The sequence below is a fragment of the Periophthalmus magnuspinnatus genome, chromosome 16 (assembly GCF_009829125.3).
Source record: "Periophthalmus magnuspinnatus isolate fPerMag1 chromosome 16, fPerMag1.2.pri, whole genome shotgun sequence".
In the NCBI taxonomy this organism is placed as follows: Eukaryota; Metazoa; Chordata; class Actinopteri; order Gobiiformes; family Gobiidae; genus Periophthalmus; species Periophthalmus magnuspinnatus.
The window spans coordinates 26,045,716-26,063,816 of NC_047141.1; the positions used below are offsets into that span (position 1 = coordinate 26,045,716).

The 18,101-nt window shown below is 40.5% G+C and overlaps 1 protein-coding gene across 1 annotated transcript; it reads right to left on the reverse strand.

Moving 5' to 3' along the window:
* Window positions 1-2,175: 2,175 nt before the first annotated feature.
* dgat1b (diacylglycerol O-acyltransferase 1b) lies at window positions 2,176-15,335 on the reverse strand. Its single transcript, XM_033981349.2, has 17 exons — window positions 14,843-15,335; window positions 14,311-14,398; window positions 14,096-14,136; window positions 13,938-14,023; window positions 11,400-11,452; window positions 10,572-10,677; window positions 9,079-9,207; window positions 8,737-8,799; window positions 8,559-8,662; window positions 7,907-7,945; window positions 7,790-7,831; window positions 7,663-7,707; window positions 6,579-6,691; window positions 4,315-4,380; window positions 3,777-3,864; window positions 3,614-3,676; window positions 2,176-3,081 (listed from the first exon to the last, which is right to left on the reverse strand). Exons 1-17 carry the CDS (start codon window positions 15,100-15,102, stop codon window positions 2,932-2,934), a joined length of 1,536 nt encoding a protein of 511 aa, XP_033837240.1. The 5' UTR covers window positions 15,103-15,335; the 3' UTR covers window positions 2,176-2,931.
* Window positions 15,336-18,101: the final 2,766 nt, after the last annotated feature.

The following is an 18,101-nucleotide window of genomic DNA, read 5'->3' on the forward strand; positions in this document are numbered from 1 at the left end:
GGTTAAGTTGTCGGCGCTCAAGTGACGGAAATGTAACCGTGAGAATCCGGTCATTTTTCAAAATAAAAGATTTTTCAAAATAAACGATTGTTCAGACTCAGATAATAAATACAACGGAAATAATTAATTATTTCTTGGACGGCCGGTGGCCCGGTACCGGTCCACGGCCCGGTGGTTGGGGACCACTGCTTTACAAGACCCATTTTCACATGATCTGCGGGAAAATGTGAAAATTATACTGTACGTGATGGTTTATTAAGGCTTTTGTTGTGCACCTGTTGCAGTGAAAGTGAAGTTCAAGCCTCAACAGCAAATCATTATTGATAAAATTGACACATTGTGGAGGAAAATTGGTTCTGTGTTGTATGTTATGCTTTTTTTGCTGGGTTTCAGAAGACATCACCACATTATATAGGCCAATAATAGTTAAAACAGAAGGGGGAAGCGCGAGTTCACGTGTGCAGTCACTAATAGTAATCATAAAGTTCAACATGTAAGCAGTATTTTTATATATATATATATTTTCATGGTAAAGTACAATGTAATCAATAGAAAAAACGGTCACTTGCCGCCATCTGGGAGTATGACACCATCACATCACTAGAATCTGAAAACCATCAATAGAAAACAGGGGTAGTCACACTTCAGGCACTGTTCCCTCTAAGCTGCGCGCGTGCGCAATTGCGCACTGCTGACACGGTCTCCGCGCACAGAAAATCTGTGCTGCGCACAAACAAATCGAACCGGAATTGAAAATAAAATAAACACACAACAATTCATTCTGCGCTATTTTTCAATGTAAGTCAGTGAGTGTGACCGGGGACGAGCTGCTCCAGCCAATTATGTGTGTGTCACAGACGTATTTGCGCAGTTTAATCACGTCATTGACAGGCGTCCTCATGTCCCGCTACCAGAGGTTTAGCTTAGCCGATGTGGCCGATGTGGACTGAAGACTCGCTCATGATGCTAATGATGCTAAGTGTTTAACAGCTTAACGTTCCGACGGCCCGCCCTCGGGCGCACTGTTACGCACTGTTTTGTAGCAGTTTTGCAGCAGTTTTGCGTTTTAAACAGTACGCGACCGAGGACAATGTGGATGTTTGTACAAGTTAAACTAGAGCCATCTGGACCCGGAGCGGTTCGTGGAACCGAGTGAAGATCTCATGGGGGACTCAGGAGCAGAGGACCTTATGTTTTGATGGACTGGATGCTGTTCCTGATCGGTAAGCGTGGTTTATTCTGCTATTGACTTAATTGTGGGTCAAATATATCATGCGTAACCATTAGCATTAGCTAATGCCAATCTGCGCCGAGCGGGTCCGAGTTGGTCCGAGCGGGACTCGATCCTCCAACCTCTAACCACTGAGCCACTGTCACAGAATGACTGTCACACTGTACAATCATGTACAGTGTGTTCTTAGTTTCCAGTGTGTGTTTGTTTACATTTTGAAGTGTGTGTATATTTGTTCACTGTTTGCGGTGTGTGGTTTGTAAATATATATTTATTTTGACCCATACCACTCGTTTTGACTATATTTTATGTACAAATACACATTATATATTGTATTTTGATATGTTGTGTAAATGTACAGTAATAGAGCAGCTGGGTGTGCAGATACAGATTCCTCTCAGTGTGTATTGGTCATTGAAAACTGTCACTAGTTTATGAGTTGTAAAAATCAAATGATCGTGTCATATACTGAAAAAGAGTTACCGGACTGTCTCCCAGACACAGTAGGACAATCTCACTCAGTCACAGCAGAAGCTTCACACAATGGCTTATACTCATAATACAAGTCAGAGCTTTATAATAAAAATGTTAAGTGTGTTTTCAACATTGGAGTTTACAGTTGGCTTGGTTTGGTTGGAAGCTCATGTTTTGCCATGGTTAAAATGAAATATTTATACTTCCAATAGCATTAACATACTACACAGGTCATGAGCAAGATTTTTGTCTTTTTCATTGTATAAGTGGCTAAAGCACTTAATTAAAAGTCTTTTAACAGAAATGTAAATGCGGTAATTTGATTATTTTAATAAACCATTTAACTTGGATGGATGCGATGAAGCATGACCACAGTGCACAGGTCTGATGTTGCTCACAGTGGTCCATGGGACCGCTCAGGGAGTTTGTGTGTTTGCTCAGACTCATGAAAAATTAGAGGGAACATTGACTTCAGGTACCATTTTTATTCTTAAATTATCATATCCATAGCAGCAGTCCCATTGTTTGGCTTCTACAAAAAATAAAATCTGATACAACGCTCCAAAAAACAATAAACCAGCCGATAAAACTAGTGAAATTATATATTGCATAGAACGTTTTTTTGCAGTATAACATTTTCCTATAAAATCCTGAGTTTAAAAGAGACAGTACCACGTTCCTTTATTTTCACACATTTCCATGCAAACCCAACCCTCTGCAACACGTGATGTAGATGTATTCCTTAATATTATGAACCTAGATATACCGTTATTCACAGAAAAGAAAGTTTAATATTTGAGAGGCCACATGTGCCGAACATGTGTCCACGCACTTGCATTGAAATGACATACGAGGAAGACCCTAAAAACCTTTAATACTCAAAAGTTGAACCTAGTTATTACGCCATACAAAAGTACAGCTGCTCTTTTTGTTAGTGATTAGCATTTGTGACTATGATACAGGTCAAACATAAGAAATCTTGTAACAATTTGAAACATGGCCTTGTACGTTCCTAAAACAATCCGTGTATGGTTATATAGCTGCACTAAGTATTAATTAAAGTTTTTTGCATGAGTTTGAGCTCTTAGTGCTTACATAAATGACCATCTCTGTCTGCATCTCTCTGATAGATCCGGTTTGGCGCCGAATGCCCCTCGACGTCTGTGCTGTCCTGAGTGACATTAGTTGGCACGGTTTATAAAGTCCGAGCGTGCGCGTACTTCGGTTCAGTCTGTGTCCTGCCGGTAGTGGAGCACATAGTAGTCATGGACATACATCAGAACGGCGAAGGGCTGTCCGATGATCAGGGACATCCACACCGCCGCGTTGCCATAGTTACCATGCAGCATGTTGCCAACAAACCAGGCCAGTGGAAGCTGAAAGAGATTTTGGACAGGTCATTAGACATACAGGAACACGCTCATGCTGAAAGATTTCATTTTATTTTTGTTAGAATTAAAAATCACTGAGGTTTTTTCAGTTCTTGGGGGAAAAAAAAACTCTCCATTGAGTTAAAAGTCTAAAATTTAAGTGCAAAATGTGTCAACTTATTATTGTCATTCCTTAACCAATGGAAACGGATTAATTCAAGGATCAACAATAAAAATAGGACACGTTTTTTCTTTTTTCTTTGGAAATTTATCACCTTTCACAATGAACATGGCAACCGAAAAAATATATATATTCTTGAAAAACAACTGTATTTAATCTACTGTATTATGATCTAGTTCTAGTTTTGTTTTTTCTTGTTTCAAATTAAACTTTGAGCAGATAATACCCTTGATTTGTAAAGCGCCTTTTACTGTAACACAACCAAGGCACTTTGCATGTGTATGGGACAGTTACAAGTTACACAGTGAAGAAATGCATTTTATGGAGTTGTTTTTTTTTTATTGCAGCCAAAGTTACCTGAGACATCATGCCCATAAAGGCCCAAAGTCTGAACATCCTCAGAGGAACGCTCACCAGGTACTGAAGAGACAGAAGAACGCCACATCTCAGTAATACATACATCCACATTTGATCAAATAAAAACATGTCAGGACAATAATAATTTCATTTTCGCTCTTACCTCGTGGAAGAAGGCAGACAAGAAGAAAACTGCAGACTGGCTGACAATTTTGCTGAACCCTCGTTTTAGCAATGGCTTGTAAAAGTGCCTAAAAGAATTGATAAGAGACAAAGGTTACCACAGGTTTTATTGAAATACTATAGTACTATAATGACCTGATATTTTGTGTTTAGCTGTTTTGTATCTGTTTATTGTGTTGCTTTTAATGTCACTGCTTTGTGTTCAGAAAATAAGCAACCAGAAGATATGTGTACAGTAAAGGCGTAATTATATATATAGTTAGTCGCATCTATTTTGTGTTAATACTTCACTGGGGGCTACTGAAAGTAAATGACCAATAAGGTTTCTAATTCTGTTTCATTTGCTTTGCCTTGTCCTGCTACTACTGTAAATCTGCCACCATCAGAGCGGACTGCAGGGAGTGTATGCACTTTGAATAGCTTTTAGAAACACAATGAATCTATTTCCCAAATGTGTTCCCTTCTCATAAATGGTAATGCTCTATTCTTTCAGTGATAGAGCCATGTGCAGGGCTCACCGTAAACACCACTTGTGAACGGGGATGTTCCAGTTCTGCCAGAAATAAGTCACTGTCTCAGCGTTCCTAAAACAGAATCAGCAAAAGCAATATTGGAAATGTACAAGAGTGTAAATAATAAATCTGATGCAGCCTGGTTGATATAATAAAATCTCAATGGACAAAAAGCAATAGAAAATGTTGCAGCGATCACACAAGGATGTAGACGTGGTCTAGTCCTGGTCTAGTCCCGGTCTAGTCCCGGTCTAGTCCTGGTCTAGTCCTGGTCTAGTCCCGGTCTAGTCCCGGTCTAGTCCCGGTCTAGTCCTGGTCTAGTCCCGGTCTAGTCCTGGTCTAGTCCCGGTCTAGTCCTAGTCGAGTCCTAGTCGAGTCCCGGTCTAGTCCTAGTCGAGTCCCGGTCTAGTTCAGGTTTAGTCCCGGTCTAGTTCAGGGCTAGTCCTGGTCTAGTTCAGGTCTAGTCCTGGTCTAGTCCTGGTCTAGTTCTGGTCTAGTTCAGGTCTAGTCCTGGTCTAGTTCAGGTCTAGTTCTGGTCTATTCCTGGTCTGGTCCTGGTCTAGTTCAGGGCTAGTCCTGGTCTGGTTCTGGTCTAGTTCAGGGCTAGTCCTGGTCTAGTTCAGGGCTAGTTCAGGTTTAGTCCTGATCTACTCCTGGTCTAGTTCAGGTCTAGTCCTGGTCTAGTTCAGGGCTAGTCCTGGTCTAGTTCAGGTCTAGTCCTGGTCTAGTTCAGGTCTAGTCCTGGTCTAGTTCAGGTCTAGTCCTGGTCTAGTTCAGGTCTAGTCCTGGTCTAGTCCCGGTCTAGTCCCGGTCTAGTCCCGGTCTAGTCCCGGTCTAGTCCTGGTCTAGTCCTGGTCTAGTCCCGGTCTAGTCCTGGTCTAGTCCCGGTCTAGTCCCGGTCTAGTCCTAGTCGAGTCCCGGTCTAGTCCTAGTCGAGTCCCGGTCTAGTTCAGGTTTAGTTCAGGGCTAGTCCTGGTCTAGTTCAGGTCTAGTCCTGGTCTAGTCCTGGTCTTGTTCTGGTCTAGTTCAGGTCTAGTCCTGGTCTAGTTCAGGTCTAGTTCTGGTCTATTCCTGGTCTGGTTCTGGTCTAGTTCAGGGCTAGTCCTGGTCTAGTTCAGGGCTAGTCCTGGTCTGGTTCTGGTCTAGTTCAGGGCTAGTCCTGGTCTAGTTCAGGGCTAGTTCAGGTTTAGTCCTGATCTACTCCTGGTCTAGTTCAGGTCTAGTCCTGGTCTAGTTCAGGGCTAGTCCTGGTCTAGTTCAGGGCTAGTCCTGGTCTAGTTCAGGTCTAGTCCTGGTCTAGTTCAGGTCTAGTCCTGGTCTAGTTCAGGTCTAGTCCTGGTCTAGTTCAGGTCTAGTCCTGGTCTAGTCCTGGTCTAGTTCAGGGCTAGTCCTGGTCTAGTTCAGGGCTAGTCCTGGTCTAGTTCAGGGCTAGTCCTGGTCTAGTTCAGGTCTAGTCCTGGTCTAGTTCAGGTCTAGTCCTGGTCTAGTTCAGGTCTAGTCCTGGTCTAGTTCAGGTCTAGCCCTGGTCTAGTTCAGGTCTAGCTCGACAATGTAAAAGCAGATTTAGTTCCTAAGCATATGATTAATTTTTGCTAAATATATTTTTGGGTAATTTTTTGCATGGATACATTTTTCAGATTATTTCTGCTAATTTCGTGTAGTAAAGTTTCTTTCTTCAGTTGTATTCCAGCAGAGGAAGCCACATATTTAGTACAAGCACAGGCTAACTGTTAGTAAGTTTGTTGTTATACCATATTCGTATAATATAATATAATATAGTATTTATCCCTATTTATCCTATACTTGCATTTTACGGTTTATAGTGTTTGGGTGGATACTTTACCAGTACCAGTACTAGGTTACAGGTGGGATCTGTGGAGAGGTGACCCCGCTCTCAATAAGAATCCATGTTTCTCAAGATCATTATGAGCAGTTCACATTTTTAACTTGAATAAATGCAGGACAGATGAGTTGCCATACTATGAAGGATTTTAAGCAAAGCAATATCTCCATGGTGACAAGCAGGTAACACACCCTCTATCAGAGAAGTTACATAGTGCACCTTTAACATTATAGCCTCATCAATAGGAACAATATGAAAACACTGACTTCACCCTGATAAGATTTGCGCGTCATTTTTCCCTCTATACTCAGACCTATATGGGCTGTACTTTGTTACTGTAAAAAGTGTGCCTCTTTTCATTTGAGACAGCATTCCCCCACAGTCCACTGCACACATCATGGCGTTCATAAACAACAGTGAAGCCTACCACCAGTCCTTGTAAAACTGCCTGTCACCGAAGCACAGCAGCTCAGCAGTGAAGTTCAAGGATGAGTGGAAGAACCAGTAGAAAAACATGAGCCACAGCAAGTGATTAGGCACCTACAAAAAACGGAAAAGAACATGAAGAGTGTGGCGTTTAAGGCTGGCTACCATTACACGATAACTATATGTAAGAAAGAGAGTGCTGCTGGAATCTGGTGCTTTTTTATTTCCTTTTGACAGCAAAGTTTTACGCCTCACGGGTCCCAAGACGGCAGTACTGAATATATAGTGATTATTGTATGTATTGTCTAGAGGGGCTGTGAATGATTATGGTGCACATACAACAGTTTGGGAAACACTGCACTAGGCAATATTCAGAGTGCCGTGGGCGCCGCCATCGTCATTTGGGTTGTATTATTTTGCATGGGGGCTGCCGATCTTGACAGGAAATAAGTTCTATAGGGACGACAAAGCTGTTTTAAAGGCTCCCAGGGAATCTTTGCAGGGTTGACTTGTTGGTCACATGAACCCTGCACATTTTAGACAAATCAGCCTCATTTATATAATATTTTAGCAGCAAAAATTTCTCAAACTCTCCCTTGAAATGAACGGAATTCCCCCTTAACGGAAAATGCCAGCACAAAGAAAGCTCTGTTTAGTGCAATTTACGGCAAAAGTGGGTCACACAAATAATAAAACTATAATCCAGATGTTTTCAATCCATAAGAAGTGTGCTAAAACAAGTTTGTACATGTGTTGCATTAGATAAAACAGGTATTGTTTAAAAGAAAAGTTGTTATCTCAGTTCAGAAGCAGAGCCACGCCTCACTATTAATGCGTAACTCCCTTCTTCTCCGTGGTCTTGTTTACGTGCTTCTCCCCTCTTTCCTACATCTGATTTGTTCTATCTTTCAGGTTTGGATTTCAGCTCAGCTATAGCATAGTTTTTATATTTAATAATTCCACATTGACACTATATTCTGAGCTTATGGTCCTTGCTAGTGAAGTACTGATTATTTAAACGCTCCCAAGCCCTAGTGTTGTTATCATGCGTCATCAAGTCATGCTGTTATTGTATTTGTACTCACTGCTAGCCGTAGAAGCCTCTCCATCATTCTGGATAGGTCCATATCCTGTTACACATGTAAGTTAACAACAATATTCAAAAATGTAAATACATGTGAAACTATACAGCAGATGTTTATGTTTATTTACCTCGAGGGGTTTCATAGAGCTTTGTATAATAGGAACCATCCACTGAAACAACAAAAGTATACATGTTGGCAAGTTATCATTAGCGAACTTACTTTACTGTGCCCTCTTTTCACTTACCTGTTGAGTGAGAGCAACTAGCAGCTGAGTGAAGAACAACTAAAACAAAGAAAAAGCAAGTAAATGAGTAATTGTGTCTGTAAATTGCTTATATTAAACTAAAGGGCCCGTATTACACTACTGTCTATGTTATTACATTGTTTTCTCGTCAAAAACAAACCCAGAGTTGTGTTTTGTTTCATTCACACATGTTTAACACACAAACTCTGCATATTTAGACTGAGCTGTTCTTTCAAACTGAAAACACTCTGTTCCACCTTGTGATGTCACGTGGTAATACAGGAAGTGCGTGACTGTGTTTTTAAACTCCATTCACCTTCACTAGATTCATTTGGATACTTTCAGCCCTGAAATGGTCAATCGCTACTAAAAAGAAACGTAAAAAGGTAGCTGTTAACTTGAAATCTACTGCTTCATGGCATCACAAGGATTAGGTACAAGAGAGCTTTGGGCTATGGACATGTAGACAGACTAATAATAAAGAGTTACTCAAACACGTGTGAATGAAACAAAATACAACTCTAGGTAAGTTTTGGATGAGGTAACAACATTTTAACCCGGTTTAAAGCTCAAAAAGAGTCAATTTTGCGTAATATAGGACCTTTAAATATGAATATTAGAGAACAGATTTTCAATTTTGCTTTTTATTTACCATTTCAACCAGTCTCCTTATAAGAAAACTCATTCGGATTTTGGGAGAACGTGGGAAGTTGAGTTCATAGCACAGAGTAGGGGCAAAAGCAAAATAGTATATGTCTAGAAAAACAGAACAAAAATCACCATGAGAGAAACACATTTATGACAATCCCATATAATCCTGTTTTGTTTACCTTTCATCGTAAGGTTTCCAGGGTAACACACCTTTGATTCATCCCCAGAAAATCCAGTGGGGCCTTTAAGACAAAATGTAATGTAATGTAATATGCAATGTAATATACCAATCTGTTTTAATTGTGTAACGTGTACATTTCAAATCCTACTGGGATCTTATTATGTTAAAGCCTAAATTGCAATGTTTATGCTGTTAAGTCTTTATAATTTCTCTCGTGGATCAATAACGCTTCATAAATCTTATTAAATCCTTTCAAATTCCTGCTACTCTGAGCTGCAGTGTCTACTTCCACCATGAGATGTCACTATAACAGCATGAGCAGGTGGGTGTGTGTACTTACAGGAGAGGGATCGGGACAGTTTTTTGGCTTTGGCGCTGCTCAAATCCCGGCACCACATGTTGACATCTCTATAGGAGTACAGCTTTAGGAAGAGGATAGTGTAGATGCCCAGAGCAAACGCCCCACCGACTATAAACACAACAAAACGCATACATTAAATTATCTTAGTATGATTATGTTGGGATTTCAATGTTTATTTAAAATGAATGGGTGTATTTAAAAACAGGACAACAGGGAAACAGTGTAAACTACTGAGTATTTGCAGTGATTTCAAGAGATATTTCTGCACTACTGTCCAAAAACAATTAAGATAGTAATTTTTGTCTATAGTCTCCATCCTGGCTACCACAGAACAGCTGAGTGAGGTAGAGGTTAGCACACCTGGCAGCCGCCCAGTGCCGATCTGACCATTAACCATATGCTTCTCTGGCACATTGAGGCTCGGGGAAACTGAAACGACTTCAGGACTAATAAAATATCTAAATTACAGACTATAGGGAGGCTAGTTTTATTTTTAAACTGTTAAACGTATCGGGTGAGAGATACTATTTGTCATTCTTCTTAATTTTGTGGTCAATTTTGGAGTTTAAAACATGAAAAACAATGTTAGAAGGGCCCTGTGTCAGCAGCAGCAGCAACTCAAATACTTGTCCTGGATTGGTCCTGGATTGGGATTGGTCTTTTTGGGTCTTTTTTGCAGAGAATATTTAGATTAATGCCAATATTGAAGACCACATTATGCCACTCATAGGCTTCTAAACACTTATGTTGTTAAATTCATGTATATGTTTAAGTTCATGAGAGCTGCAATTCAGAAATAGTGTTAGTATGTAGCAAAATAACTCAAACCTAGGCTAACTATTCAACTCTATAGTTCACATATTGTACATAATGTAAATATATGCAAGAAGAAGTTCCCTATCGTCCAAATAAGGTAGAAAAAACATTTAAAAATCAAGCCCAAAATAATGTTCATCTAAAGTGGATACAACATTTGATGCGACAGGCTATTTTGTGGGTTAATAGAACTTCAAATATTTCTTAAAACATGCCACTTTACTGTAACAAAACACAGTATATGATGTGATAGAAGTAAGTGATAATCCACCTCAGTTTCTGTATGGCAGCCTAATCAGGATGCTATGAGTATATGACCCTTGGATGACCCCCGCCTGAGCACACCTCTTTCTCTGGGCCAACTGGAGGTAATCCAGTCGTCATGACCAACTGGTCCATTACCACTAACAGACTGTGATTATCGCTCAGCTATGGGATGTCTTCAACACACCTCACAAAGCCAGCAGTCATTTTTCAAGGGCAAAGAGACAAATGTTCAAGAAATCTTTGTTATAATTATTTTATCGTCTTGGTTATTGCCCCATGTTAAACTGTGACAAACTGCATGGACGATTATTCTGTGTTAGTCAACTCTTTGTCATCATAATCATTTGGAGACATTAGGTTTAAATGATATACATAAAAAAGCCTTTTACCTGGGGTCACTGAGGGGACCGTTAGGACCACAGCTGCAGGGAAGGTTAGCATGACTGTCAGGTTAATGCAGTGGACCACAAACCCAACAAGTTCACTGAAAGAGCCCTGGACAGAGAAGAAAAGTACCTGTTTAAGTGTAGTTAGAGTAAAAAGTAAAAGTATTTAAGTGTTTTCAGATTTTGAGATCTTAAAAAGCTTCAGATCTAGTGTTTTTGATTAAAATTTGTGCTGAATTTTGTTCAACAACTGAATCAATAGTTTTTTTTCTAGCTGGTTTTATTAGTATATTTTTGTTTGCTCAAATATGAACATGTTAAAATAAACCCTCAGCCTTTTCAGCAGCTCTCAAACTGTAATAAACAATACTTTTACTTTTCAGTCCTGCTCAAAAATGTAGTGGAGTAGAAAGTACAGAAACCTGCTCGCAAATGTGGTGAAGTAAAAGTAAAAAGCATCCACATATCTACTTAAGTACAGTAGCTAAAATGTATACTTAAGTACAGTACTTTACTACTTTTACCTTCTTATGTTCCACCACTGCTTTGCACACACCTCCATATAGTACTTATAGTAGTAGTAGTAGTAGTAGTATGATACATGGTATGTTAAGTATGTTAAAACATCAAACCATCAAAACCAATTGACATTTTAGTATTCTTAAGTTTCAAAATACTTTTAATACAAGTGCAGACTTAATTCAAGTGCAGATTTTCTTTCTCAGAGTTTTCTTATAAATAATACATTCGGTGAGTGTTGATAATTGTGCGCAGACAATAAAAAGTCTTGAGTCATTGAGGTGGAAGTACAAACAAAAGGTGTAAACTCACTTTCGAGAGCTGTCTTTCAGTGTAGAGGGCCACCATAATAAATAGGTTGGACACTGTGAAAAAGTAAAGGAATATAACTTTTAGTACATGGGGTCACATGATGAGGATACATTAGTGGACAATACATATATCAGCTAAAGTCAAACTGTGATCAGATCCTGTGATTACTGAAAATTATGTAAAGATTATAAACAGGTATCTACATTTCTCCACATACTCCCCCTGTTGGTTAGTCTCTGTCATGTCCAAAGTGAGTGACGGACAGATTCGACCAATAACAGTGAAGTGTGAACTCTCAGAAGAAGCTGTTAGCATTAGACAAGCAACGTAAAGCAGACCAAGAAATACAAAGTGAAACTGCATAATGACGTCTAGATAAATGTACTTTTCTTTTCGTCTTTTATGTTGTTGCCCACCCGTGCTTCACACACACATATTTACGTACCGTCTCTCACTATCCTTTCTGTCAATATTTACACACACTTGTCACATTTATTTTTGTACATTTTTCCACAGGCCTTTTCTGCAGTACCTCTCCACAGTCTGGGCTTCCTCATGATTAAACAGCAACACCTGATGAAAGCAAATGAGGCGGCACAAACAGAACATATGTGTCGCACGCCACACGCCAACTGTCGCCGCACTCAGGAGAACACACACGCTCACAGTTTTCATGTTACTACTATGCACTATTTTGGGTTCATGCTAAGGAATACATTTGCTCCATTACATAAAGTAGATGTTTATAATACATAGAAGTGGGTATTGTGTTGAATATTATATAGAACTGAACATTTTTGGAATGATGTAATCTTTCAAACAAGGATATAAAGTGACATTTCTGCAGTTATGAGGTAGAGTTACAGTCATTTCACATTTGTTGGATACTTAAAGGTGCACTAGATAACATTTCTTGTCTTTATGTTTTTGCATTGCCAAGAATACACCGCAGTATGGCATTAAACTTCCTATTTCCATGGAGACAAGCAGGTGACCCCATCAGGTCAAGTTACAGGTGATCCTCATGTGGGTCAGAGGACCATTCAAAAAGACGGGTTTTAGCCCCTTTTAATGCAATTCCCCCAAGAAATTAGATATTCATTTTTGTCAGCATTGCCGATCTTCAAAACAGAATTTGAAATATTACTTTTTCCAAATAATTTTAAGCTTAGTTACAATATGCATTTTCATAATTTCACAATACACATTCTCATATTTCCATATCTGTCTTGAAATAGGATGATTTACATTATACATTAGCATAGGTTTCATGAGGCAAATCATTGTTTAAGCACAGCTAACATATAGTATACACTTATATTAAATACAACTGTGACTGTTTTTGACATTTCTCTTGGAGGGTAAAGAACCGTTCATGTATTGAATTAAGGTGAAGCATGTAGCTCCTGGCTCCTTGTATAACTTCCTGTATCAGTGAGTGAAAGTACAGTGTGGACAGTATATCTGTGCATGTTACTGCAGTGGTTCTGAGCTGACTGTCCTTTGGGAATGAGCTCCTTTATTGTCCACTCCTGTAAACACTCTCTCACTGATGCTAACACAAAGATACTGTAGCCCTCAGCGACACACCAGGGCCGCTCAGCTATGGAAAAAAATCATCATCGCAATAATTTAGCCCATAACTGAAATCACTATTATTTCAAATGATTACTGTCAAAATGTACTGGAAGAGAAAGTATAGTTTTGCACACAAATACGAAACATATTCTGAACAGGATTTGATTGTTTTTTTCTAATTGAGCAGAGCAAGAATTTAAATCATGATTAGACATTTCATTCATTGCACTGCTCCAGGTCTGTCATTCACTAAAGACATAACAAAATACTACAACTCCAGGTGAGTTTATGCAAACACTACACAGAAAAGTACTAGGATAAAGTGTATTTAGGCAGATTAAACACAGGACTCACTCCCAAATCTTCAGATAATCCAATCCCTACCATCTTCTTTCTGCTGCTGTGCATGTAATTCTTTAATAGTTTAAAAAAAAAATTTTTAGTCGACTAAGACACCATCAGTTGATTAATCGACTAATTGATTGAAGGACTGCAGCCCTACACGGCTCTACCACATCCCTCCACCACTAAACCCTCCACCTGACTTAAACAACTGCATTCTCCTCTGTTTGATCTGCTTTCATTCATTTCACTTTGTCTTGACTAAAGTCTCTCCTCTGAAAGCCTGTCCCCTGCCTCCTGTCTGCGCTCTCTTCTCTCAGCAGTACAGTGGCAGCCGCATATGCAGTATGTGCAGTATATGCAGTATATAGGGCAGGTGATTGTGCCTCCAGAGACGGTGGAGCTGCATTACTGCAGACTTTTACTGTGATACACCATAAAGGTAAGCACTTACCGAAGTAAACACAGGAACAACTTTGAATATTACAAATTCAGCAAGAAATCAGGGTTTTTCTACAGGGTCTACTCAGTTATGTTATAATAGAGTGCTTTTCATAATGGCTTAATATTAATAACCCCAGACAACTCTCTAAAGAAATGTGTGTTTAAAGTACTCACCAATCACAAGACAGGCAGCTGGCCAGCTATAAGGATCCTTCAGGAATAATGACACCACCTGAATGGGATCTACCAGAATACCATATCTGAAACATTAGAAACATGAACATCAAACACAAATTCCATCTGTATGCATTGAAATCAGTGTTTGTTCATACCTAAGTAGATTTTCCAAAAACAGGCGAGCATTACTGAGAATCTACAAAAGATAAAGAGATGAATTATAATCTGTTTCACTCATCATATTTTATGTAGCCTTGCACATAGGCCCTGGCCTTTTGGCCTTAATCAAATGAAATATGCAGTAACTGAAGTGAAAGTATATTAAATGTGTGTTATTAGGGGCTGTTGGGTTTATAACAGCGTCTCTCACCAGCATCACCACACACCAGTTGAGGACTCCTCTGTAGTTGTTGTAACCACTGGCAGAACTGAGCAGGGACTCCTGCGTCTTGTGACAACTAAAATAAATACAAACATATGAATGGTTACAAATGTATGGAAAATCATATTGTTTCCAATATTTCTAATCTATTTATGAATTGAATTATGAAGAACTTTTGAACAGGCTGTGCAACTGAATTGTCCTGAACTGTAGAATTATTGTCATAATCTTAGAGTTACCCCCATTTCATAAGCCTGACTCAGCCTCTGTGTTAAGTAAAGGGCCCGCCTCTTTGACAGACACAGAGGAGTATCAGCCTGGTACTACAGAATCAGTCTGTTTCTACAGACTGACCTGTCACTGAGTGACCTCACATGACCACTGAGGTCCAGGTCCTTTGGGGACAGACCAGAGCCGTGGTCACGGGCGCAGATAAAACAAATAAAACTGTCTAATGTGAAAGGAATTGTACAACAATAGCCCCCAGCCCCCGCTCAGTCACATGTACTGAGCTCTTCACCTGAGCATGTCACTGGGTTTGTCATTTCTCCGTTTGTGTTTTCCACTTTTGCCCTTTGCGCGCGCTGCTTCCGGTGCTCCGTGCTTCTGTCCCGGGCTGTCAGCTCTCTGTCCCGGGCTGTCTGGTCTCTGTCCGGGGCTGTTTTCACTCAGACACGTCGCCACAGAGGACCCGTTCATCGGCAGAAGACTCCCTCCTCTCTGCGCTGCAAAGGTCGCTCTTCTCCTGAGCGTGGCCCCGGCTGCGCCCGGATCCGCCATTGTTCAAAATCAAAGATCTCAGGCCAGTATCAAAGTTTATCAAAGCATGTCTTCAAGTAGCGTGTCTGGAGCTTTGTCACAGGGAAATGGACGCGGTGCCACAGCTCCCAGCCCGCCCTGGGTTCAGATTTCCGCACAGTGTAGTGGGAGTGTGCTCATGACGCCACATGTGAAGCAACAGAGACAACAGAGCCCTGCGCGTCCCTGGAGCACGAGGAGAAAGGCCTGTGCGTGATAAAAACATGCACTGTGTCACTTTTCAGGTGGGGTTTGCGCCTCCTACGTCTCCAGGGAGAGGTTATTGCATGAATTACCTGGAAATGGAAACAATCGGTCTTCACCCACTTTACCTCCATGTATTTTACTGTGTCTTTGATTCTGCACAGATATGACATGTACTTTGATATATTGGTGTTACCTACTTGTCCCCATGGAGATAGATAAGTTTATGTCATACTGTGCAATGACACATTCCAATCAAATCATAAACATTGTGCAGAGATAAGCAGGTGACGGACCCTCCATGAGAAAAGATTTTAGTGCAGTACCTTTAGTATTTCTGTATTGGCTTTAGATAAAACCAGTTTATATGGTTGACTTGCACTAACCATGGCATTGATTAGGACTAGAGGATGGCTGTCTGTATCCACCCCACACTGGACAGGTTCTGATCAGATGCGTTGATCTTTCTTATCAGGTCTGTCTGTCTGAAGTTGTCTTTAAGAGTAATGGTCTGTCTGAAAGTATCGGGATAGGCTCTCAGGATGGAAATCGGATCAATAGGACACTCCTCAATGTTTATCCTTTGTGGGTTTCTTATTTTCAAAGTGGTGTTTTGATTCATTTACTCATCGCTCATTTCATTGTTAATCTGACTCTACAGTTTCATATTTTGAGCTTTTGATGGGCTTTATTAAATGCACCACCAGTAGAGGGAGTGCACATGCTTTTTAAACCTCACTTGGCCTTTGGGTGACACTCTTAGCCAATAATTTTACTCCAGTGTTGAAATATCGCCTTGTCTTTTATTGTATTAGTCTTTCAAACGGCCGCACAATACTTTATTAAAACGCAGTAATTTTGACTTGTGTTCAACAGTCTCATTCATTTTTTTTCTCTTTTTTTTTGCGCGTGAACCATCTCAAACCCTGGATCAAGTTCTTTTTGACAATGAGCATTTAAAATTTAGGGAAAAAGAGGTTTCAGCTATGCATTATTAATGTTTTGTGTAGGAACCTCAAAACTAAAGCTGGTAATGCGCTATGGGACGCAAGCAGAACAAGTCAGCGCTTTTATGGTGATGTTTGAATGATTAGTATGCACGAATCACATGCTTTTGTTGGTATAATTCTGCGGTCACGTGTGCGTAAAGAAAGCTGATGATGTCACACGTTTGAAGTATAAGTTGATAGATCCAGCGCTAAATATAGAGACAGGAGAAGGTGACATGAGTAGGGGGGTCTCACATTGTGTCTATTCTGTGTATCTCCGTTTCTCGCTCCATCACGGCGTTTTGAGGGGGCAGTGAGATAGCGTTTGCCCTTGTAGGTTGTAATGAAGCCGTGGAAGGATAGATGACTCACTTTAACACAGGCAGAAAGGAAATACACCTCCGACATCACATCTGACCAACAGACAAACAGGCAAACAGGCAAAGTTCTGCAGTAAAAGTCGGCATTCGAGAATAGGCCACGGACGCACGGGATGAATCTAAAAACTGCAAAAAAGAAAGGATAAAAGCGGGATTTCATGAATCACGGTTGTCACAGCAGCCTCACAACTGAACGATTTGGGAGAAAATATCTACCATGTCTTACAAGCATTGCAATTGCGATTAGATTTGTGATTTATGTTTTAATAGTAGGACTCTGTCAGTTCATAGTTCAGTCTTTTTTGTCAAGTCTCCTTTGAACAAACTATGCGTTGAATAAGGATCCCATTTCAGAACATGTTTGTACAGATCTAAAGTACAGGGTTAGCAGCTTATACGCAGAATACGACAGGATCATTTGTTGTTTGTGGAGGAAATGATGGTAAATGATGGTCTCACAAGGGAAATTGCAGCACTTGCGAATTGGTAATTATGTTTTGATTTTGATTAATCTTGCAGCTCTACTCATAACATAACGGCTGCAGGTTTGATTCCTGTCTGAGGCAAGTTTGGTTGGTTTATGTTGGATTAATAGTTACTGTTTAACCCAAAAATGGTAGTCTTATCCTCCAGTTATCTCAGCATCTGAATCTGGGTCCCTGCGCTCTCAAATTCCCTTTCTTACCCAGTGGCGGTGCTTGAAGGATGGCTCAAATCTCTCTACAGAGACATGGCCTGCTTAAAGGTGCATTAGGACTATGTAAATTTTTGGTGTAAAGTCCAACACCTGCTTGTCTCTATGTATATGTTATTGCTATGCTTAGAATGCTACACACTATGGCATTAAATATAACTCTATGGAGACAAGCAGGTGAGGTCAGATCTGGGAAGAGGCAGCTCTGCTCATGAATGAAACAAATGTATGTTTTTCAAATCAGACCTCAAACTTACTTACAAGTTCTGGACCAATCATCAAAAAAGTTTCATAGGACCAGTTGCGTCAGGCAGTGGGTTTTTATTGAACGTTGTTTAAACTTTAACAGCAGGACGCCGCCATGTGACTAGACCAGTTTCTATGCATAATGTGCCGCAGCAGTACACAGGCTATAAAATGAGTTGATGTTTCTGGAGCAAAGGCCCTTCTCTAAGTGCACCTGTGTCTTGTAACTCGACTCGTGGAGGGGAGAGCTGTGGAGGGGAGAGCTATGGAGGCGTCGGAGCGCTGGGAGGCGAGCACAGCCACGTCAGCACTGTGAGGTTCAGCCAAGGACTTCTGCGCACTTTATCTATGCACATGTCTGTCCACACTGCAAGGGAGGAGATGGAGGAGGAGAGGAGGAGGGGGAGGAGATGAGAGGAGGAGAGGAGGGGGAGGGAAGGAGAGGAGGAGGAGGTGATAGCAGGGAGA